The sequence below is a fragment of the Bombus terrestris genome, chromosome 11, assembly GCF_910591885.1.
Source record: "Bombus terrestris chromosome 11, iyBomTerr1.2, whole genome shotgun sequence".
Taxonomy (NCBI): domain Eukaryota; kingdom Metazoa; phylum Arthropoda; class Insecta; order Hymenoptera; family Apidae; genus Bombus; species Bombus terrestris.
Window position 1 is genome coordinate 18,749,234 of NC_063279.1, and position 24,554 is coordinate 18,773,787.

At 28.5% G+C, this 24,554-nt stretch overlaps 5 protein-coding genes and 1 long non-coding RNA gene across 12 annotated transcripts; 3 read left to right on the top strand and 3 right to left on the bottom strand.

Annotated features, from left to right (window-relative positions):
• Positions 1-3,296: 3,296 nt before the first annotated feature.
• LOC100646720 (28S rRNA (cytosine-C(5))-methyltransferase) lies at positions 3,297-6,760 on the bottom strand. The gene is made up of 6 exons (XM_003399361.4): positions 6,635-6,760; positions 6,150-6,420; positions 5,003-5,259; positions 4,827-4,942; positions 4,590-4,762; positions 3,297-4,523 (listed from the first exon to the last, which is right to left on the bottom strand). The coding sequence occupies exons 1-6, from the start codon at positions 6,758-6,760 to the stop codon at positions 3,733-3,735; spliced, it is 1,734 nt and encodes a 577-aa protein (XP_003399409.1). The 3' UTR covers positions 3,297-3,732.
• Positions 6,761-6,795: 35 nt separating this feature from the next.
• LOC100646597 (transmembrane GTPase Marf) lies at positions 6,796-12,887 on the top strand. Of its 6 annotated transcripts, none has more exons than XM_048410391.1 (14): positions 7,269-7,437; positions 7,912-8,003; positions 8,625-8,709; positions 8,793-8,919; positions 8,990-9,383; positions 9,458-9,565; positions 9,881-9,901; positions 10,234-10,387; positions 10,461-10,599; positions 10,677-10,990; positions 11,063-11,358; positions 11,432-11,599; positions 11,675-11,871; positions 11,957-12,887. In XM_048410391.1, exons 2-14 carry the CDS (start codon positions 7,986-7,988, stop codon positions 12,159-12,161), a joined length of 2,226 nt encoding a protein of 741 aa, XP_048266348.1. In that variant the 5' UTR covers positions 7,269-7,437; positions 7,912-7,985; the 3' UTR covers positions 12,162-12,887. The 6 variants fall into 6 exon arrangements, with proteins under 6 accessions (XP_048266346.1, XP_048266348.1, XP_048266349.1 ...); XM_048410392.1 differs by having other exon boundaries at positions 7,915-8,003; XM_048410389.1 differs by lacking the exons at positions 7,269-7,437; positions 7,912-8,003 and adding an exon at positions 6,796-6,927 and having other exon boundaries at positions 8,423-8,709.
• Positions 12,762-13,554, top strand: LOC105666300 (COA8 family protein CG14806, mitochondrial). Its single transcript, XM_012314418.2, has 3 exons — positions 12,762-12,899; positions 12,971-13,168; positions 13,240-13,554. Exons 1-3 carry the CDS (start codon positions 12,834-12,836, stop codon positions 13,438-13,440), a joined length of 465 nt encoding a protein of 154 aa, XP_012169808.1. The 5' UTR covers positions 12,762-12,833; the 3' UTR covers positions 13,441-13,554.
• Positions 13,555-13,563: 9 nt separating this feature from the next.
• LOC100650249 (GRIP and coiled-coil domain-containing protein) lies at positions 13,564-15,949 on the bottom strand. Its single transcript, XM_048409960.1, has 8 exons — positions 15,905-15,949; positions 15,637-15,835; positions 15,220-15,563; positions 14,921-15,160; positions 14,764-14,864; positions 14,443-14,656; positions 14,156-14,383; positions 13,564-14,070 (listed from the first exon to the last, which is right to left on the bottom strand). Exons 1-8 carry the CDS (start codon positions 15,947-15,949, stop codon positions 13,678-13,680), a joined length of 1,764 nt encoding a protein of 587 aa, XP_048265917.1. The 3' UTR covers positions 13,564-13,677.
• Positions 15,950-17,636: 1,687 nt separating this feature from the next.
• Positions 17,637-23,676, bottom strand: LOC100646839 (AP-3 complex subunit beta-2). 2 transcript variants are annotated; one of them, XM_012314421.3, is made up of 10 exons: positions 23,543-23,676; positions 22,928-23,003; positions 22,019-22,600; positions 21,648-21,944; positions 21,271-21,538; positions 20,406-21,113; positions 20,016-20,282; positions 19,632-19,903; positions 19,160-19,524; positions 17,637-18,946 (listed from the first exon to the last, which is right to left on the bottom strand). In XM_012314421.3, exons 1-10 carry the CDS (start codon positions 23,674-23,676, stop codon positions 18,793-18,795), a joined length of 3,123 nt encoding a protein of 1,040 aa, XP_012169811.1. In that variant the 3' UTR covers positions 17,637-18,792. The 2 variants fall into 2 exon arrangements, with proteins under 2 accessions (XP_012169811.1, XP_012169810.1); XM_012314420.3 differs by having other exon boundaries at positions 20,016-20,309.
• Positions 23,653-24,021, top strand: LOC125386004. The gene is made up of 2 exons (XR_007225806.1): positions 23,653-23,791; positions 23,984-24,021. It is a non-coding gene; the product is annotated as an uncharacterized LOC125386004 (long non-coding RNA).
• Positions 24,022-24,554: the final 533 nt, after the last annotated feature.

A 24,554-nucleotide genomic window follows, 5' to 3' on the forward strand; every position in this document is an offset into this window, starting at 1 on the left:
TTACGGATCATTAACTCATTAAGGGCATTCTATGAATTGACTTAAAAAGTTTCAAATAAAGTATCGCGTTGATATATAACGGGTTAAATAATTTAGCAAAATTAAAAAAAGTTAAGGATGGGGAAGATTTGTGAAAAACATACACGAAATTGATAAATATTATCTATATATATTATATAATTGGGCATTGAACTTGGAGGATTTCGTCCAGATAAGGAAATGCTGAAAAGAGGAATTTATAATCACCATTGCTTTACAGAGATTCGTGACATTTCGTAAAGTTTCGTAAAGATTCATAAAGTTAAAAATATTGCGGCAGACTTTGGAAAATCCTGAAGGAAAGTATCTATACAGGGTATAAGTATTTTGCGTGCAGAAGATTGCGATTTCTGAGAAGGAACGTGGTTGTTTCGCATTTAAAAATTTCAGAAGAAACGTAGCGTATTTGCATATACCGGTGTGATGTCCGACATCGATGTCGTTAATACGACATAAATATTGAACAATTATAATCTTAACTGAGAACGTTCGAACCGTATAACGCAAATCGACCTTTGCGTAATAACGGCTAGTGGACGGTTGGTCAAGTGGAACTTTGATAATTAGTAGCACGAAACGAAACGTTCCATATTGAATAACTAACAATTTAAATCGTAGACGTGCGAAACACGAAAAGAAACAACAATCATTCTAGGACATAGGATTACCAGGTGAAAGAAATTAGGACAACATTTGATAATGCTGGTAATTAAAGTTTCGAAAGACTTAACTTGAAACGACTCGATGTTGTTCAACATGTTTCAGTTTGTTCCTGTGCTCAATATCTTTTTTTAACAATCCCTAGATGGCTTGCATTTCTTCACACCAGGAACACTAGACTTATCGGACGGCGACTAGGATGATTAGCCGCATAAAGCTTAAGAATTGCAGAATGCATGATATGAATACAAGATACAGAAGGCGGCCGCCGCGAAGGTCGAACAAAACAAGCGATAACGTTAATACTACACATTCGACCGACGCTCTTCTTTGCATAAAAATTTCCAATTAGAATATTTATCAAACATTTTGAGACCTGTTAAATATCTGAGAATTTATTATCGTGATCCTATAATATCTGTTTAATATCAGAAAATATTTCTCGAGATATAATTTTTAATTGTATTTATTTCATGATTTCACATTGTAAAGTTGATTTGTTGCATTACAGTGGTCATCTTTATAATATTCCGTCCACGGAGGGGCGAATAGTCGATACTTTGGTAGAGTTGCGTGCTCGCCACGGAAGGCGGCTGACCAGATTCGTTCTTCAACCACTTAAGTAATCGAGCGGCCGAGCGGCTCGTATATCACAGTAAGCGAGAATCAGCGGGATTCGGTAAACACCGAATCTCAACTTTCTCTCTACTAGACTATTTGAAATTTGTTAGGTTTGTTCCTGTCCAGAAATGTACTGGACTGAAAAAAGGGGAGGAAAGACGTCGTTAATTCCGAAACTAGAACACTTTTTAGTCTAGAATCTTTTTTATTTTGTATTTTTAATATTATCGCAATATATCGTAATTCAAATATTATTTCATACTTTCAAGAGGGTGAAGTTAGAAAGTAATAAGCGTAACATTCTATTTAATTTTGTATCTAATTATTTAATATTTGTTTCACTTAAATCCGCTATTTGTTATAAGAGTTGAATGCTATAAAATAAATATCAGATAAAAGCAGTTTTGTTTTACTGAAATGATTGCTGTCGCGTTTGAAAGCTACCGGAAGTCCATAGGGACCAAGCAGGTCAACGGGTTTCGTGTCACGGAAGTACCGATATCCGATTAAGGGGCAAGCCATTAAAAAAAGGGAAAACTTTTTTAATCCAGAAAAATAAAAAAAAAATGTGCCTCGATGATTTCATGCGATACTCGAAACTTTTCCGGGCAGTCGAGCAAAAACAACAGACAGAGCCGTGTCTCCCTTCATACTATCGACTTTACAATAAAACTGGAAGAGCCATTGGCCGAAAGCTACAATCGTTCTTTTTTTTTTTTTCTTTCTTTATACAGTTTCAGAACGGTGATAAAGTATCGTATTTGCGATAAAGATAAGAAGCTCAAATGATATCCAACATTGTTTCATAAATGTCACGAAGGTGCGTGCCTGAAAAACTGAACTTAATTAGCGCGCATTATTAAAGAAGCACAGAAGAGTATAAAAAACAAAAATTGCTTCAAATGTTATCATTTTTATCAAGAAAAACAATATGAGAGATGTAGTTTCTGTACTCAATAGCATATATTTTAATATCTTTTCTATGAATTATCTTTTTTTATTCATGATATTCGTTCTGGAAAGCTAAATTGTCAATTCTGTGAAAAGTACAGCTAATAAACGGCAATTTGCAGGTTTATAGGCGTAACACATATCTTAAAGTCAAATAATCATTACAGTACAGTTATAACGTATTTGCATTGTGGCATCTACTCGAAGCTTTCACTCTACAGTTGAGTGGCCTCCACCTATCCTGCTGCCATCGCCTGTCTTCCTTGCCTTTAAGATATACGCTTGTTGTGATACGTTAACTAGCGTTGCTCATGTCCCTCTTTACACTACTACGATTCATGAATTCCTAGGTTCAATAAATACCGATAAATTATTACAATCACGTTATAATCTTTATCTACTGTTACAATATTAAATTTAAATAAACTTGACAATATTTATACTCATTGAGAAAAATATTACAAGATGAAATTTGCATCTCAAAAACAATTATGAAAATTTCGTATTAAGCAGCTATCATGCATATAATTAATGATGCAATCACGTGGCTATATTATACATACTTAATTATCATTATCGTATTATCATTGAATATTACCACGATTCATAAGAGGTCGATATATCAAAAGATCTTTATCGAAAGGTATTCAAAGACCTTGTGTAGGCCAACGCGAGGCACAGGAGTGTTCACATAAAATGCATTTGTTTCCGGGAATGGCAAGATAAGGTTGGTACGTGGCTAAGGCGTATTTTTCATCGCTCATTGAGAAAACATCATGTACATCATAAGGATTATCAGGATCGTTTTAACGGTATCCTTGAAATTAAGATTTACAATGATATTTGAACGAATTTTAAATTTGAAACGAGTCATTTCTCGTGTTCTTCGATCATGAAATGAAAAATATTGAATTAAATACGAATACATGGTAATTTATTAACTAATTTTTTAACCTACTGTTCTTTTTCACAAAAAAACCTTACTTGCCAACAAGGAATTAAATGAAATTAAAGAGAAATAAAAGTAATAATATTTGACATGTAATTTTATGGTTTCGTTTAAATTAATTACTTTACCTACTTCTTTTTTATTTTTTTCCAAACAATATGTATAAATTATTGTGGAATTTAACGTATTCGGTCTGAAGAACATAACATTGTAGTATCGGTTACGTGATGCGTGTTTTTGATTTCGTGCCGTGATCGTAAGTTGCACGACACTACCACAATAAAAAGACGTTGATTTTATCCGAAGTAACAGTAAAAATAACTAAAGAGGTATCACACAGACAAAAAGCAAAATAAAGAAGAAAAGAAAAGAACATCGTATTATATTCCTGTTCCTTTCTTTAATTCAATAGTACATATTTACTGTTTTCCAATATAAATCCAATATAAAAAATCTCAATATATTTTACGTAACAACAATAAAGAAACATCCAAGGATAATAAGTTATATTTTTAAAGGGTTTTCCTTTTCTTTTTCTGTAATGTGACTTCTTTATGAAATGATAGTCGGAGACCTTCACGAGGCAACTTCATAATCTTTCGTTCAATCTTCCTTTTCTTCGTTTTGATAACAACTTCGTTATCGTTCTCAGAATGCTCATCGTCGTCATTTTGACAAGACTCATCGCCATCATTTTGAGACAAATCATTATCATTGTTTATTTCTTGGACGATTTTAGCCGTATCAGAAGAAGCGTTTAGAATACTTATGCTGTCACTCTTTTCTTCGTCTTTGAAAGGTCCTTGATTCGCACTTTTCCTTTTCCCGCGCTTTTTTCTCTTCCGTGTCGTATTTGCTTTCTCAAGGTGTAATACTTCTACTTCATCTACTTCTCTGTTATTTAATGCAACGTTTCCTTTTCGTTTGTATTCTGGTAGTGGCACATCAAAGTTTCGTTCAAATACAGCAACAAAGAAACCATTGCACAAATCTATGTCAGAATTGGCATAAAGACATTTGTCTGAACAATTATATTTCTTCGAACTGAAGTTTAACCAGTTTTGATTTAACAAATCCTTCATGGGAGAAAGCTTGTATGCGTCTTGTACATTTTCAAGAATTTCGTCTATTACTTGCTCATTTTCTTCTGGATGAATAGAGCAAGTGCTATAAACAATCCTCTTCACATTCGGAAAATTTAATAAAGCGTGTCGCAAAATAAAAACTTGGAATGCTTGTAATTGTTTGAGGCGCTGTGGGTCACACTTTTCATTGCCATGCACTATCTGTCTATCCAACATACCTATAATAAAAGAATTTTTTTTAAATTATGATAAACATTTTTGTTTATATATATGGAATATTCTACCTGAACCAGAGCATGTTGGGTCAACTAGAATGTATTCCACATTGGGATATTCATTTGGGTTCAAAATTAATGCATCTTTATTGACAGTTTCTACACAAGTGGCATTTGTTATTCTAACTTGTTCACATAATGTTTCATACCTCCGTTCATCAATTTCCACTGCGTAAATTTTTCTAGAAACATCAGATATAATAGAATTATATAATATTCAGTACAAAATAGCATAATAGGTCTCACCCTTTATTTCCCATTATTGCAGCTAAGTGAGATGATTTCATTCCAGGAGCTGCACATAGATCAAGTACTGTAGACCCTGGTTCTGGATTTAACAGTTGTGATGGAAGACAGCTAGCCTGAAGATATAAGAAAAATAGTTAAAATATTAATCGTCTATCATTTTTGATAAAAATTACCTTGTCTTGTAAAAGAATTTCTCCATTTTGATAACCAGGGTGATCATGAAAAGTTGTGTCAGGTGGAAAAATAAGTAATTCCGAAATATGAAAATCCTGAATAAAATTTGGCTTTTTTAAATTTTTTATGACATTTAAATGCTCTACATAACTCAGGCATTTCGGCATGAAAGACCATCCCTCCTCTTGAAAATAAGATATTCCTTTTTCTAGTGACACTAATAAAGTGTTGATACGAACATATCTTGCTTTTTTTACTGAAAAAAAATGAGATTCTTTTTTAGCAATCGCATGAAGGTAACTGATTTTATAATGGATATAAAGTAAAACTCGTGCTTTCTTACTAAACTATTTATTGTTAAATACATAGTAAATTACTATATTTACTACTGGCATTATTATATATGTACAATAATAATAAAAAATATAGAAATATATAAATCACACTTACTATATATAGTTACTACAAATATCAAATATATTATATATGTTATTAATATTAATATGTTATTAATATATATTAAAATATATATATTTATATATGCAGAATAAATACATTTGTTTTAATATCTAATCAATTTTTTCATTTAAATTATCTTTAGAAGGTTGATCTGCAATTGCTTTGATTTCACTAACATTATCAGGCTCATGAAGTGCCTGATAAACATAACAAGCTATTATTAAATTTACTGTAATTACTGCAGCAAACACAGAAATGCAATTTGTTATGAATCTATCTATGTGAAATTCAACCTTCATAACATGCTGTACTCCAAAAAATGCAGCAAATGGTAGAGTAAACATAGCAATGCTGTATAAGAACAATTTCGCCAATATAGCTACAAAAGTCATAACTGGTCCTTGATCTTTGTTCTGATCAAACGAACTTTCTTTTTGATTTACTTTTTGTTGATTTTTATCCATATAAGAGAAAAGTCTTTTAATTCTAGGATGCCGGCTAGTAAGTATACGGTTGTTACGGATGATTAGAACCATCAATCTGGATATATAATTCTCTTACAAAGAAATCGATTTAATATATCTTAGATTTGAGATCAGATGTGGTTATTAATTTTCCTGCACACGAATGGCCCATTTCTGTAAACATAATATGCATTCATTGGTAAGTAAATACAATATATTTTACCTGTTTTATGAGATTTCTGAAGCGCATCAATGTCACTAATATTGCTTAATTCTTCTCGAAATTTTTGTTCATACGCAAGTATAGTTTGAGCAGGTTTACATTCAGTTTTCAAGGCCTTCTTCCCCCAAAGTAATTCTGTTATCAGGATTTTTGCTAACCACGGTTGCAAACGAGGTTCATTCACTAATATATTAGTTTTCTTTATAAGATGATCTAACTGCTCTTCTCTTTGCAATGTATTGAGGCATAAAGAATATATCGCGGACACATTCTATATTATTAAACAAAAAGGTAACATTATTATTTGAGAATAACGTAAATAAATATGCACTCTTTCGAAAACCATGTGACTATGATACTCCGAAATGAGAAAAGTGATTAGTTATTCGATGAATTCAAAATAGTTATATATTCGGTAAATTTTTCTATAGTTTAATTATTTCATTTTGCTTTTCTTTTAATATGTTTATTAGATATTAACTTACAGGATGTTTTTGTCCGTAAATCAATGATTTAAGACTGCCACCTTTCTCACGAACCTCCTGAACAATCTTAGCAGCAGATTTATAAAGTCTTGGAACTTTGATGGAATGTACGAATCCGCTGGTCATGTTATCGCATCAGAAGATAGTACTTTGTAATATCAAATTTAATTTTGATCACTTACTATTCGATTAATTACTGGCTTCTATATGGACATGTGTCTCGTGCACACAAGACGAAATAGAATAATGTCCGCCATGTCATTAGAAGATGCGCACAATCTACCAAACACGTTGTAAGTATAGCATGAAAAGAAAAAGTCGTCTTCACCAAAAACGAAATTTAAATATGTAATGTATTCTTATAAATACATTTATTATTATTTCTTACAATTTTATCGCAAATAAATTCGACATTAATAGTTCGCGTGACGGTTTATTTAAGATTACTGAAACAATTTCCGACTTCAATGATTCTAATAAAAATTAAATTTTTAAAAGAATGTACAATTTTCAAATTGTAATAAATTTATATATATATGAATCATTTAATGTTACTGACAAATACATAGCAGTTATAAGGAAAATGGGATGATATTTAAAAATAAGCCTTCACTTTGTACAGAATGTCACGTGTTTGTTACCACTACCAATCAGTTCACATGTGAATTTATTTTAACGTACTTTGATCTAATCTCTAATTCGTTAGATACTTTGCAATCACGAAATGTTATTCATTGTTTTGCGTACGATTAAAACGATATTCAACTAGAAATATGATATCAGGAAATTCCTAACTATTAACGGTAAGATGACAATTTTCTTGGATTAAATGAAATTTTATTATAGGTTAGATTTTGGCGTATGATCGAAAAGTGTATTTTCAACTTTTTCATTAACTGGTTTTTATTTTCCTTTAATAGAGATGTTTGAATAATAAATAAGTGATATTTATTATTGCATTAACGCGCTTCGTAATGCGTGTTTTTATTTTAAAAGTGAAATATAAAGACGTAGAAAGATCTGTTGCAATCATTTTGTACGAAACGTATATTTCAAATCGTCAGAATTTATAAATATCACAATTGATATAAGTAACGACTTAAGTAATTCATTCAATATGAGAATCAAAACACTTCGTTGTGTAATTTATTTATGACTTATAAAAAAGATCGATTAAAACTATTTCTTTGAATATTTTGCAGAATATATAAATTATATTCTCTATTAATACTAAATATAATATAAAAATGTTATGAGATGATGATAAATTGTTCTAGAAGATTTGGAGGCATTGATTTAACGGAGACATTCAAACTTTCATCTCATTTATATTACAACAAAGGACACGTCAATGACTAAAGACAAAAAGGTTTTATTGCCTTGTATATTACAATGTTTTATAATGCTTATTATGTGTGATACATTTCATATAGTTAATCATATGTGTATACATTGCACATAAGTGTTTGGGACTTTTAAATGTAAACTTTTATCTGATTAGAAGCATATAAATTTCAATACCGAAATGTGTATAGTATTTTGATATGTCACATTGTATTGTTTTTAATATATTAAAATTTCTTTGTGCTGTATTATAATGTTATCTTTCTTTTATTTTTTTGTTTAATGTTCATATTTAAATAAATGTTGCTTATTATATGTGTTTTGTTATATATATTTAGTAAGTGCCCTATGATTCTATGCAACTGTTTATAAAATGTATATTTAATCATGTAGATAGAAATTGTTCTTAGAAGGTACTTAATTATTGCTTTTTTATGATTTCAGTTGATCCTGCATGCTGTGCACTGCATCATCGTTCTGCCTAAAATATTGCACTGTATTTTTTCTTACTTTGCCAAACATATTACTTACACAATAAAGTAAATTACAAACTATGGCTGCCTACATCAATCGTACAATGTCCATGATTGGAGGAGACAGCCACTTGAGATCGACAGATATACGAACTGATAATTCTCCCCTTCAGATTTTTGTTAAAGCCAAGAAAAAGATCAATGATATATTTTTGGAAATAGAAGACTATGTGCAGGACACTGTAGGATTTATGAAATGTAAGTAATTCGTTTGAAATATACAAGATTTTGAATATGAAAATATGATCTTAGAACCATTTTTACTAAAATTATTTTTGTAGCATTGCAAGTTGAACGTAATATTGTCACTGCAGAAGAAGCACAAAAAATTGATAGCTATGTTGATAAGGTTCGTGCAATTAGAGATGTACTTAAAAGGGATCACATGAAAGTTGCATTTTTTGGAAGGTATATTGTTAGAATTATTGCTAAAAAGTATTAGCCATATCTGAATTATATATTTTACAAAATATTACAGAACTAGCAATGGAAAGAGTACAGTTATTAACGCAATGTTACGTGATAAAATTTTACCAAGTGGCATAGGACATACAACAAATTGCTTCTTACAAGTTGAAGGTTCAGATAATGGTGAAGCTTACTTGATTACAGAAGGAACCACTGAGAAACAACCTGTTCAATCAGTTGGTCAATTAGGTCATGCTCTCTGCAAAGAAAAGTTATGTGAAAGTCATTTAGTGAGAATATTTTGGCCGAAAGAAAAATGTTTGCTATTAAGAGATGATGTAGTATTTGTCGACAGTCCTGGAGTGGATGTGACACCAAATCTGGATGAGTGGATTGACAAACATTGTTTGGATGCAGATGTTTTTGTGCTCGTGGCTAATGCTGAATCTACTTTAATGGTGACAGTATGTATCCACTTTTGTTGAATTTTACACCATTTTATTTCTAGTTGTACGTACTTATAACAGTCTAATTACAGGAAAAGAACTTTTTTCACAAAGTATCTACAAAATTATCTAAACCAAATATCTTCATTTTAAATAATAGATGGGATGCATCTGCTTCAGAACCAGAATTTTTCGAACAGGTATGTGTTATATAAATTTATAGAAACAGATATTATGTAAATATAAGTTTAATAATATAGAATTATAAAGTCATTAAAAAAGTATTTTTAAATATACTTCATTAAAAATAAATTAAGTTTATTATATAAGAAGATTCTGAATTTTTTTTATTAAAGCTGGTACTACATATTATTTTAAATTCCATTTGCACATAAACTACTTAGTACTAGTGTATTCAAAAGTATATGTGTGAAGCACAAATTTTTTTAATAAGTAGCTGTATGCAGTGGCAGCTTTACTTAAATAATTCACGTAATACCCCATTTATCCTTTAGCTGGTCAAAGAGCAGAAGGAGGTAAGTTATCCTATTTGGTAAATTTTAAGTATAGTGGAACTCATATTTCTTGATTGTAAGATATTTTTTTCTGAGAAAGATATATATAACTTTAATTATAAGTACAGTCGATGGTGCACTATGCAAGAGACATAATGTGCACAAATTTTGTAGCATGGAAAATTACTCGTTAAAATTAAGTTAAATAGAATCTTCTTTTAACAATGCAATAAGTTGCATCAATTCAATGCTTATAGTATGTGATAGAAACTTGATTATGTGCTTCTTGCTTTTTACATTATTTTACAATTTATAATGTAACTTATGTTTATTTACAATTTACATTTGTGTAGGTAAGGGCGCAACATCAAGAGCGGGCTGTCGATTTTTTATCAAGAGAATTAAAAGTTTATACACCCAAAGATGCTGAAGAGCGAGTTTTCTTCGTTTCAGCAAAAGAAACTCTTCAAGCTCGTATGCAAGAACAACGTGGTCAACCTGCTCATAGTAAGACACATGGTTTCTTTATTTATGGTTTGTATTAATTATTTATTTTTAATATTTTTGAAACTTTTTGTAGATGGTGCACTAGCAGAAGGATTTCAAAATCGATATTTCGAATTTCAAGATTTCGAACGAAAATTTGAAGAATGTATTTCAAAGTCTGCTGTGAAAACGAAATTTGAACAGCATTCTCAACGTGGAAAACATATTGCTACGTAAATAATTTATTGTTTGTTTTACTCTATCTAAATATTTATTTTTCAGTGCATAAAATCAAATATGCTTTCTTCAGGGAAATACGACAAACTCTAGATGAAATACTAGATAGGACACAAAGAATGAAAAATGAACAATTGTATATTAAGAAAGATGTCCATGATAAATTAAATTACACGGAACAACAATTAATGTTGCTGACTCAAGAAATGAAGGACAAAATTCATCATATGGTGGAGGATGTAGAACAAAGGGTGTCTAAAGCTCTGAGCGAAGAAATTCGTAGATTAGCTGTACTTATTGATGAATTCAGTGTTCCGTTCCATACTGACCCACTAGTTCTAAATGTATATAAACGGGAACTTCATACACACGTAGAAAATGGCTTAGGTATTATTGTTTTTTTAATTTATTCACCATATATTTATTTTATAAAATTTGTAACTTTATAATTTTATATAGGTTCCAACTTAAGAGCAAGACTCAGCACCGCGTTGGCATTGAATATTGAAAACTCTCAGAGAGAAATGACAGAACGAATGGCAAATTTATTGCCAGAGAATAAGAGACAAATGTCTCTAAACATTTTACCAAGACGAGAACCATTCGAAATTTTGTACAGATTAAATTGTGACAATCTATGCGCAGATTTTCACGAAGATTTAGAATTTCGATTTTCTTGGGGAATTACAGCCATAATTAATAGATTTGCGGGAAGACAGGGAAGGAAGTTAACCATTGTTAATTATCCGCAGGAGGTAAGATAATTTATTAGATAGTATAAAATACTTTTATAATAATAAAATTGTTATTTAATCTGTATAATCGTAGATACCACCAGCAATTATGTCTCCTGCAGAAAGCGTTGATTCTATAAAATTTATGTCAAGTACTCCAAACCATCAATCAAGATCAGACGATTTCTCATTGGCTACTAGAATCGCAATAGCATCTATAACATCTCAAGGTACTATGGGAGGACTTATAGTTGCTGGATTTGTAAGTATATTACACAATAAAAACATCTATTTTATTGAGGGATGAAATCTATTTTACTGAAATTGTTTGCTTAAGATGTTAAAAACAATTGGTTGGAGACTTATAGCGGTAACTGGTGCTATTTATGGTGCTCTATATCTCTATGAACGATTAACATGGACTAATAAAGCAAAAGAACGTGAATTTAAACGTCAGTACGTATCTCATGCTACAAAAAAGTTGAAACTAATAGTGGATCTCACGTCTGCGAATTGCAGTCATCAAGTACAACAGTGAGTTTTATTTTATTTTATTGAATTATTACTACTTTTACTTTATCGCAAAATTAATTTTAATATTATTTATATATAATTGCAGAGAGCTATCTAGCACCTTTGCACGTCTGTGCCATTTAGTAGATGAAACAACATCCGAAATGGATACCGAACTAAAAAATATTGCAAGTACAATACGAATACTAGAGGAAGCAACTAGTAGTGCTAAAGTTTTACGAAATAAGGCTAATTATTTAACAAACGAGCTCGATTTATTCAATGCAGCATATTTAAAGTCAATAAATTAAGCATTGAATGTCATTTATAAGAAATATGAGTCATGGAAGATTGATGAACATCGTTGTTTCAGAAAATATGTCTATGCATGTATGATAATTAATACAACTTATCAATGTACTAATCAATGTATCTGTGGATATGTTTCCTGAAACAATGATTTATGCATATAGAAGGAATGTTTTTACTAAAACATTGTATTTTTTGTAATTTAAAAAAGATAATTTGTTTTTAGAGGGATTAGCACAAAATATCTTACATCGATAGACTTCCAACAAATTTTTTAATTTTTTTCTTTTTTTTATAATTTATTTCATCAAATAAATCATGCTAAAACAGATCTTTTTGCAAATATAGTGCCAGTGTTTTGAAATGTGAAATCGAAGTACATATTGATTTATACTCAAATCTATTGCAGAGATATAATTGAGTCTTACTTATGTAGTAAATAAAATAATGAAATTAGATTTATTAGATTATATTTATAAAAGACCTTATATTATTATATAAATAAAAAGCTGTTTATTGAATAAGAATTATGTTCGTGTTTTTTTATTATTCTATGCAGTGTGGTCATACAAATATAGGACAAGTTTATCTCATCGTAGAATGATGTATTAAGTGTAAACGAAACGCATGAACGAAAGAAACATAACCTTGTAAAACATGTGTGAACCTCTGAAATGATTCGAATGTATAATTACGTTCAAATAAAACAGTGGAACTATGCAACCCGATTGTTTAGTGCTGTAAGTTCTTCATTCAGTATGTCATTCCAATTATTGTCGATTCAGTGAACATTCATTATTTTCATTATTAGAAGATATCTTCTAACCTAAAAGCTCCTGTACAAGCTGATTTAATCGGACCACCTGATCCGGTTTCGAATTTAAGGCCGATCATTTTTGCAAAATCTGAGGATGAAAGCCTGCTAGAAAAGAAATTTAGAGAAGCCAGAGAAGACACGCAAATTTGGAATCAAAATTTTTGGACGGAACATAATAGTACCTTCATAGAGGTGTAACATAATTCTTACATAACATCATTATGAAATATATTTCAAATTTTAATTTATCGAATGTATTATAGGAACGTAAGCAATTTCAAGAAACTCTAAAAGCACAAGGAAAAACGTCAATTACTGCGGATGATATGTCAGTGTTTTATAAAGAATTTTTAGATAAAAATTGGCAGATGCACTTAAATTATAACATCGCATGGTATAAAAGAAATGTTAAATTACTATTCCTTGAGATCAGAGTAAGAATATCTAAATTAAAATTTAGATAATTTACAGTATTTATCATTATCATTATACATAGTATATTGTACATATTTACAATGTGAAGTTGTATTTATGTTTTATTTGTAAGTTATCAGAAGCAGAATATATATATTACAATATAAATAAATACTAGTAAATATTTATTCATATATAATTCTATTGAGTATATTAAAAAACTTCATAATCATATAAACAATTACAACTAAATTTAATTGTCTGCATACTACATAACTATTTCTTTTTTAAATAATTCTCATGTTATTCTGATAAATTTGATTCCTCAAACATCCTATCTCATGTTCTCTTTCCTCAATAATCAATGCCATGTACCTGTGTTGCTGTTTCTCACAAATGAGTCTCTTTTTATATTCTTTCATAGATTGATGCAACTTTTGATAAGCAAATTTTGCAAGTGCTATTGCCTTCTGTTTCTCTTTTTTTAAATAATCTATTTCAACTATAAGTGTTCTACATTTTTCACATTGCGATAAATATATCTTGCTTAATTTGGTATCATTCTCATTCAATGTTATTTGCAAAGATTCATTTTTCTCTCTTTCTTTGTGTAATTCATCTTTAAGCTCATTAAATTCGGAAGCAACTTGCTGGACCATCACTTCACTGTCATGTAATAACTAATAAAGATAGGTATTTGTTAATACAACATTTTAATTTAAATTTAAAATTATTTTAATAAATTTACTTTAATGGATATAAAACCTTCTTTTGTTTTGAAATTGTTTTATTTTGTTCCTCTATAATTTTGTCTTTTATTCTCAATTCAGATAAATGATTTTCCTTGAAAGTTTCTAATTCTTGTTTCAGTTGGTTACAAGTCGTTGTTTCTTCACATAAACAATATTGCAAATGATCTATTTTCTCCTCCATTTCTTTAAAAGTAGAGTTACTTGATTGTAACATATTTTTCATCTCCGATATCTCGATGTTCTACCAATATAACTTAAATTAATATAAAATCATAATTCAATGCTTGTTATTGAATTTACCTTTTGAGATAATTCTTCATTTCTTTCATGTATGCTATGTAGTTGACTATTACATATACCACTTACTTCACATATTCGTCTCTTTTGTATATTAATTACGTTTGTAAGTTCTAAAATCATATCCATAAATTCTGCTCTCTCCCTATTTAAAGCATTTTCTTTTTCTTTTACAGCATGTTTCATTTTATTCACTTCTTTTTTAACCTCCTCACACCTTGTATGATTGAAGCATGCATTTAGTATCTAAAGTGATTCTTAGATTACATTTTAAAGAAGCAAGAACTAATACCCATATTCATGTTAAAAATTATTTGAAATTACCTTTTAGATTCATCCTCTGATAAAGATTGTAATTTGCTCTTTAAATTGTCACGTTCTTGCAACAGATCTGTATTTTTATGTGCAACTTCAATTATCTGTTGCTGAAAAGATAATTATTTTACTATTAATAAAGATTATTCTTTTCTCAAGTACATACTTGTAATTTTGAAATCTCATTTAATAATTCATCCCTATCTGTTTTGACTAAATCTGCTTGATTTTTTGATTGTTTCACTAAGTCCATTGCAACATTTCTTTGTTCTTCAGCTGTTACTAATACATCTTTTAAACAAACTGCCCTTTGTTCACTACCTTCTTTCAAACAATTTAGACTGCAAGTTAAAGATTTCAATCTTTCTTCGAGTTCTTTAGTGCGTTTTTTTTCAGTTAAAAGATCCTACAAATTACGTATTATATGAATTTAAAGAGACAAAAGGTTATTATTTTTAATAAAACCTTTTGAATTCTTTCGAAAATTTTCTTGTCTTTTGCACAAATATCTGCTATAATGGAATCAATTTTCCCTAATTCATTTGAAATGCTTTCATCTATTTCTATTTGAAATGTTTCCTGCTTTGCCGCTTCATTTATATTTAATTCAATGTGAAAATTATCTTTTGTTGGAATGGTTTGCTCGCTTTTCTCTTCGTATGTATCAATTATTTTGTCTTGAGTATACATTTTATAAAATTGTGAAGTTAAGTCTACTTGATCAGATTGACTTTGTTTTTCTGGTTCTTTCAACTTTTTACCAATTGCATCATTTATTATATTAACTTCATCCTTCAAATCTGTATGAACTAATAAACAATTTTGTATTAACAACATGTTAATGCATACTATCTTTTGCATGGATTAGTGATACTAATGTACCTTCAGTTGAGGGAACCTTCTTATAAAAATTTAATTTTTTGCGTGTTTTGCATGTTATAATATTACATGGTATTCTCTTTTTAATACTATCATGTGATATGCATTTTTCAGTGCAGTTGAAACTATTGCATTGGTCTTTTAAAGACAAAATTTTGCGGGCACAGTGACAATATTTAGCAATGTTATTGTATACATTACACTGTATAAAATATAATTTCTCCTACATTATTATTTTCCTAAATCAATTTATGTATTATGTTATATTTACTTTTTTACATGCTGTTGTAGGATACACACTACATTCTCCATCCATCTTTTGCAATTTAGAAATAATTAAGAGCTGTCTATTCAAGGCATCAAGTCGCGTTGAAATATTGTACATTCCAAATTTTTATTAACACTTTAGAAATATTTATCATAATATTAATTTATATCTTTTTGTAAATTTTAAATTACTAACATTTAAATAGGTAATGTAATAAATGATACACATGAAACTATTGGGCATTCGTCTTGCATATAGATTGTCTTATTTTTTTATTTTGTATAATTTTTCGATTTATATATCATTGATGAACGTGTACAAAATTTACTTTTGAACAAATATTATGATATTCTTTCGAGAAACAAGGAATTAAAAAGTAACACACAAAATGCAAAATAATGGTAGTGGACAATTACTAACAAAAAAGGTAAATATTTTTAAATGCCATTATTTGTACAATGTATCGTCGTTATTTAGAGTTGTTTAAGCAAAAAAGATCGCATTATATATCGTGGAATAGTTTATTCCTTTGGGGATTTGGATTATGGATAGCTCTATGTACAAACAATATATATCATTCAGTCATTTCAAAACAACAAGGTAAATATTACGTTCTGTATAATAAATTTATTTAATATAATAGCTTTCGTGCAGTTACGTTATTTTACTTATAAAATTCAGATTTTGAAGTTGTGTATAATATTTCGACAAAAACGGAGGCTATAGAAGAAATGTTACACATTACAAGAGCAAATTATATATACTGTAACATGATAATAATGTTAAAAACTGTACTCCAATATGTTTATGTTTTTGTATCTATATTTTTCGTAATACTTTTCGCATGTTCATATAGCGATTCCCTTAAAAAGGCGATAAAAATATGGAATAATGTGTAAGTAAAAAGTTCGTATCGTAGAAGATGAATGATAAATGATAATTATGTTTTCAATGTGGATGGATTTTCATAGGATGTGCAACTTTTACTCGGCTATCTTTTATTTCACAACTTTCGTAAGAAGTCGTAACAAAAATATTTTTAATAAAAGCGATTCAAATAAAAATGTCTCTGCTATATTAGAATCTAAATTGATGCCAAATTTTATGATAAGTATAAAATATTTAAAAACAGAATTGAGTTGTGATGATGAAGAAGATGAATGGACTGTGGTAAAAAACAAAAATAAAAATGTATTGGATACAAATATAAATATTATTCAAAGTGAAATTATTTTTAGTAGTTATACATTGTTGTTTTTCAACAATTATGAACTTTATCAATACTTTAATAATCAGTATTTAAAAAATCATTTATTAACGAAATATTTCGTACATCAAGATTCAGAACATATAGGGAATAATTTAAAAGCTTCAAATAAGTATAAAAGAAATAATACTTCACCAAAACAAGTCATACAAAGAGGCATTGTTAGCTCTTCACCGGAATTTAAAAAATTCTTAGCAAATTTAAAAATATCTCAATTTTTTTATCCATGCATGTTAGAAGTATCTACAAATTATATGATTCGTATAAAATCAATAAAATAAAACACAATATTTTTATTTGTACAAACGTTTTCATTTTAAGTTTTTATAATATAAATATACAATAAGAAAACAGAATTCTGTATGCTAATAATCTTATATTTTCTATTATCCTAATATGTAGTACATATTATAACAAATTTTTTCATGAAAATTATGTTCTTGGAAAGTGTACAAAAACACGTGTTAGTTAATAATAATGAAAAAAATTACTTTTTATATTATACAAAATATCTTCAAAAATTTTAAAATTATAGTAAAACCGAAATACACCCAATATATCAATGCTGGACACCCTATAGATACTGATATCATCAGGTACTCGATAGTCAGCGACGATGCGAAAACGATTATTTAGTAACATCTGTATAAACAGAATTGGATGAATAATACCAGAAGCTTTTTATTATTATTCTTGTAAACTAATAAACGTCCGAAGCTAAAATTTTATATTTGAAGTTCAGCCCCTCAAATTTCGCGTTGGTCGGCCACTAGGGCTCATAAGTCCATATTATGTAAATTAGTATGATATAAGCCATAAGCCCTATGCCAGTACCATTCGGAACTATAGTCGAAGTATTAAATAAGCACAGGTTCGTAAATATTTTGTAAAAAGTTATAAAAAAATATTCATCAAAATAATAGTGAATTTTGATATATAATAATATACAAAAAAATCATTTCGTGTCGTTTCTTTCATTATTTTATTCTATCTGTTTATTGTTTGAAAACATTGAAAGTTTTCATTAATTTGTTAAAATAGAATGAAAAAGATTATTATTTATAAATTTTATATTTTTTTATTTTACGTGGAAAGAACAGTATTATACTTTGCAAGCTCACAAAAACTATTTAAAGAAACTCATTAAAAGAAACAAATTATTTTTTAAGAAAACACTCATGAAATTATACATAGCATAAAGTCTGATTTTAGTTAAATCTCTCTTAATTTTCGCTATGAATCATCTTTATAACTTAATAAATATAAAATTTGATTGTTCAACTTTAACACTTTATACTTTTTTGGGAGGGTATAAGTATGACATTATGAGGTAATTAACTTAACGAGTAATTTAGCGTGATTTATAAAATTGATATATACATATATATGTGTATATATATTTTACCAAACAAGTAGTAGCAAACAATAATCTCAGTTTCTTATAAAAATCTAATGATTTCATAACAAATATATTATATTTAAATTTATATATTTAATTACTATATATCCATGTGGAATTAAACATATATATACACTTAATTATCATAAGTCTTATATTTATTTTATACAAGTATTGTAAATAAATTCGGTATATATTTAATTTATGAATATAAATAAAAAATAATTAGTTCATCTTTAAATTACTTTTTAATTCAGTTAACAAGATAGAACCTATTACCATCTTTTCGCAGTTAACACAGATTTCCAAACATTCATTACCTATCACTTTTATTGTTACTAATACTAAGGACTTTGATGCTAATGTATGGGCGGCAAATCTGCAAAATAAAAATCTTTTTAAACAAAATTTCATTTTCGACATATTACATAAAGTAATTTTGTAATATTTTAAATATTTATATCATAAATTTGTAAATTTATAACATAAGTAACAAAAATTATAATAAAATTTGTAATATTTTATTCAATAACATTTTAAAAAATTGCCCGAATAATTAATAATCCGAATTATTAATTTAATGTTCTTTTACCTTATCTCTTCATCACTGCTAGATATCATTGCAACATTCGCAGTCTCAAAAACTTTTTGGGATATAGTTTTCTTATTCCCAAAATATTGCACTTTTGCAACATGTTCATTCATACCCTTCAATTTAGTTTTTTCACATGTAAACATATTTTCTGGCAAGAACACGGCTCTTATTATTTCTCCAATTGGAGCTTTAATAGTAACTGGGCAGGAATACATGTCATCTCCAATTGCAAAGTCAATATTAAAATGCGCTGGTTGTGTGGAATCGTTAAAATTGATTCCCAATGTTGTGGACAAATTTGAATTTACTTCTAATAGTGGTATTCGCATAAAATCATGTATAACCATTCCTTTTGGTAAATTCTATTAATGAAACAAATTGCTTTATAGTACTTATATATAAATATTATATATCAGTTAGCAAATATTAAAAACTGATGATTTAATTGTTGTAGATTATATAAATTTACCTTTACTCCTATTTGTATTTCTTTAACAGGTTCGCTACTTTCATTGGAAAATGTTAATTCAATAGTAACTAAATAAGCACTTACTAAGTGCTGCGATCTAGTAAATCTATATTCAATTTTTAAGCCATGTCCCGTAATAGTATTTAATAATTCAGATTTCTTTATGGAAATAAATGAGGCTGAAATTTCTCTGACATCATTTGTAATATTCAAATTGATAGGAGTAAGAAGACTACCTGTGCTTAATGGCATAACCGGTGTCATTGGGATCACTGAAATTAACAAATAAAGTTTTGAATGAACTGATAAATTATATTTGTTATAATTTTTAAGTTCTCTCTCTGTTAAACCACTAGTAGTATAGTTAAACACGATCATATTTACCATCATCTAAATCTAAAAGGAGATCAATGTTGCTTTTTGGTTTTTCTGTTGCTTCTTGATTTGAAGCCCTATACTTTTCCTCTTCACTTTCCTGAGAATTCTCAGATGATTCTTCAGAATCTGATTCTTCACTTTCAGACTCGCTATTCGACTCATCAGATACCTTCGTAGATTTCTTTTTCTCACTATCATTCTCAGATTTACCAGATTCTGATATATACTCAGATGAGTCACTCCCCTCATCTGAAGAATCAGTTGTTGAAGTATCTGAAGAGTCATTTTCATTATTTAATTCTAAAAATTAATATGCCCATATAAAATCTAAATAAGGCTATTTAAATTAGTACTTGAGTAAAATCTTGTTTACAACTGCAGTAATTCAAAACATACCATCTGCTTGAACACTTTCTTCATCACTATAAAAGGGTTTTTCTTTTTCTTTTCCCTTTTTGTCTTTCTTCTCTTTTCTATAATATTCATCTCTTGCATCTCTAGTAGTGCCACTTGCAACGTCTCTTACGGATGGATCAGGCGCTACATCAGGGAAGGGTGGCAAAGAACGATAACCAGCACATGGCATATCTAAATAATGTGACAATGTTCCTAACTGATATTCAGAATTTTTGAACCTAGATGTTAGAGTTGGTGCAGGTTTTGGAGCTAGAAATATTCTTTTTGCAAGCTGTGGAAGATTTTTCTCATGACCATCTTCGTCAAAAATAAAACGTCTCAAGAAACGTGCACGATCTCTAATATCGTAATTTTGATCGTATTTCGCAAGTTGGAAAACGTATTGACAAAATGGCTTGGTTTGAATAGGATTATTTAGACACAGCTTTACAGCCAAATTTAATATTTGGAGTTTTACAATATCTTGTTCATTTACAAAATTTTTAGCCATTTTTCTAAGCACATCCGGTGCTATCTTAGGTACTCTATCTGAATATTCTCCTAAGAGCCACAAAATAGATGCTCTGGCTTGTGGTATAGTTATGAAATCCATTAATTTTGCCATATGAGCAATTATATTTTTATGTTCGTTTGGTTGAGTTTGTAACAGCTTCTTTATAACAACAACGCTTTCTGCTACGACAGCCTCTGGATAACAAATTATATTTTACTTTTTGTAATAAGTAGCTATATTATAAGTATTATATATTGTAATCTAATTTCATATTTTATACAGGGTTAAAGAAACGTTCGAAACTAACGTGACAGAGATAGATTAACTATTTAATTGCTTATAAGTACTTACCATCTCGATTACTCAATAATGAAACTAATCCGTTCAAACATGTATCAGTCACTTCTTTTATATTACTTGCACATCTCCCAATTGCTTGTATACTAGCCCCAACAAATTCTTTATCACTACTAGAGATGTAAGTTTGAAATTCTCTTAGTATAACTCCGATACTAGTTTCAGTTGCTAAATTGGTCAAAATATCTAATTTCAGAAGTTTTATATGAGTAGGATCTGAAGTTCTCACAAAAAATGACTTAAGGAAGGGTTCAAACATTCCCTGTGCAAAAACAATAAAAATTATAGATTGTATCAAACTTCTACTATAAAAAAATTTCTGTATTAAATTTGCTATGTGTCTAAAAATCATTTTACAATAATTATATTACCTTTCTGGCAATTGATATGTTAGCAATGCAGTGGAGAACTATGCTCTGAACTTCTCTGTGTCCTCTTAATAATCTAATTAATGCTTTGGCAGCAATCATTACTTCACTTCGTGGAGCAGTGTGGTGATACAATTGAGATACTGCCATTACTACAGAAGCATTTCTACTTTGCAAAAGAGGTTTTGTATTTCGCAATAATAATCGATGATCTGGATCTATTGTTAATTTTGGTTTCTTTGTATTAGACGAATCAGAATCAGAATCATAAAACGGGCGATTTTCATCATCTTCTATGCTCTACAAAAATTAATTTCATATGATATAAATCTTGCATGTATAAATTGTCCATGATTTTGGAAAATTATACGCACATCTACATTAGGGTTAATGAATTGTGTTCTTGCATATCTTGTAAGCATGTTGACTATAACAACTTGACCCCATTCATCGACATCTACTAATAAGTTACAGAGCTTTCTATAATTTTTATGTATCAAATCTATTCTTTCGGGACAAACCTCTTCAAATGCCATTGCTGCAGAACCCACAACAAGAGTTGTTTTATCTGATAGTAACTTTTCTAAAACACCTATTAATTCCTCTTTTTGCTCAGAATCTAGTGAATAAAGTTTAGGAATAGCATGTGCTGCAGTTTTTCGTACATATGGTGACATATCACTGGCTGAATCCTTGATAGCAAGCATTACTATAGGCACTATCATAGAAACTCTTATACTTGAAAGTACTCTTAAAGCACTTGCTCTTATTAATTGATTAGGATCTTTTAATGCTCGTTGAAATGTAGAAATAGATAAAAGTGCAAGATCTTGTTGATCTTCAGCATAACGGACCAAATAAACATAAACTAATTTTTTCACTTCAATATTTTTTGATACAACATTTTTTACTACAGCTGGGAATAACTCTGATGCATCTCGTCCCTTTGCTATCATCTGAAAAAATAATTTGTGGTAATTATTTGTAATAAAAATAATAAATTAAATTAAGGAATGAAATATCTTAATGAATATTAACCTATTCAAAGGCTACATTAACATTAATCTCAATTTTTAGATATGCACTTCTTTCTACTATTTCATATTGTATGTACATTTTTAATAATTTTTTAACATATACCATATATTATCAATCTTGAACAGGTTAATTTTCTAAAATGTATTATTATGTATTTTTATTTAAGTATATTTCATAGACTTCTTAGCGAAAGATTTCAAGAAAAATCTAGATAAATGATTAGATAAATATAATTGATTTATTACCCCAATTATACGCTTCATAGCCTCTAATTTAAGTCCATCCTTATTACTATCCAACATTTGTTTCAAATCTTCATGTCTATAAAAATATTCCTTTAATATACATAATTACATATTTTTTATTAACATACTTAATAATATATTGTACAATAAATAACATAACATATTTATTATTATTTAATTTTCAAATATATAGTATAAAGATTAAGTATAAAAATGTACTAGCGTCACTGTTAAGATAAAAAGCAATATATTAAATAAATATATTTATAAATAATAATTAACGTAATAAATAATATAATATAATAATAACTAAAATAATAAATCTAAACAAATAAATAAAATTATCATCACTCACAATATTTTAAATTTTTAATTAAAAATATAGACAGTAAAATATAAATGCTATTTCTCTATAGCTTTAAAATTACGACATAAAATTAAGATACTCCAAATAAAAAAATAAAAATAATGCAACATAACATTACATTTAAAAACAATATGTAAAGCTTCTAATTGGAAAGTATGTCAAATTTCTTTATTACATTTGAGTAAAAGTTCAAATATATGTAAACATATTTTTACAAATAAAGCATATTTTCACATTGAAATATTTACTTTTTATAATCCGAGTGAAAAAATCCACCTGAAGCGGGATCAGTTGCAAGTTCTGGGTCTGCTGTGCTCGACGGTCTATCATTGCTGTAAGAACCACCGTTATTCGATAACGAATTCGCAGCAGCAGTTAACATTTTATTCCAATTTCACTCGAACCAAAGTAATTCTTCTTTCTTGTATTAAAAAAGGTCACACAGACTTTCCTATAGTACACGTGGTTATTTAAAAATTGGTGACAAGATGCTTTCAGTACGTATTAACAGATACCCATGTTACTTAGATCTTAGATCTATTTAGATTTGAGCAAAGTCCATCCTTTAAGAAATCCTGTTTTATGTATCGAAATGTATCGAATGAAAATTTCTAAAAATAGAACAATGTGTAAACCTATTTTCTTCGTTAATTTCTTACAAATACATTTGTTTTGTTCATTTTATTTAGTAGGACTAAAAAGTACAAGTTAATGACTATGGCATTTCCAAAAATAACGATTGAATAAGCGAAACCAAATCATGAAGCCACACGCTTTACAAATAAGTTACTAACCTAGTAACTTTTATTTGTGCATGTAGGTATGGAAATATGTAATTATGATAAAAAAAAGTTTTATCTCTTATTCTACCTGAGCTCAACAATTTAACGATTTCATAAATAAAATTTGCATATTTGTTCAAATTACATAATTATATATAAATATTAATACAATACTATAAACGATATCAATGTATTATATAGTTACAGAAACATTTTGAAATAAGCATTGCAAAATTAAATTTTTCTGTTATCTTAAATATGCCGATATGTGTGAATAAATATTTTATAATATATATTTTTAATATTTAGAAAGTGCTGTACTACATAAAAAGCATAGTCTTTATAAAATAATGTTTGGAAACAAAAATGATTTTTATGAATAATATAAATATGAAATTTACATATTTAACTTTGTATAGCAAAATATCATTGATATCATAAATTATTGTTTTGTAACTATTTTTATAGTTTTAAAATG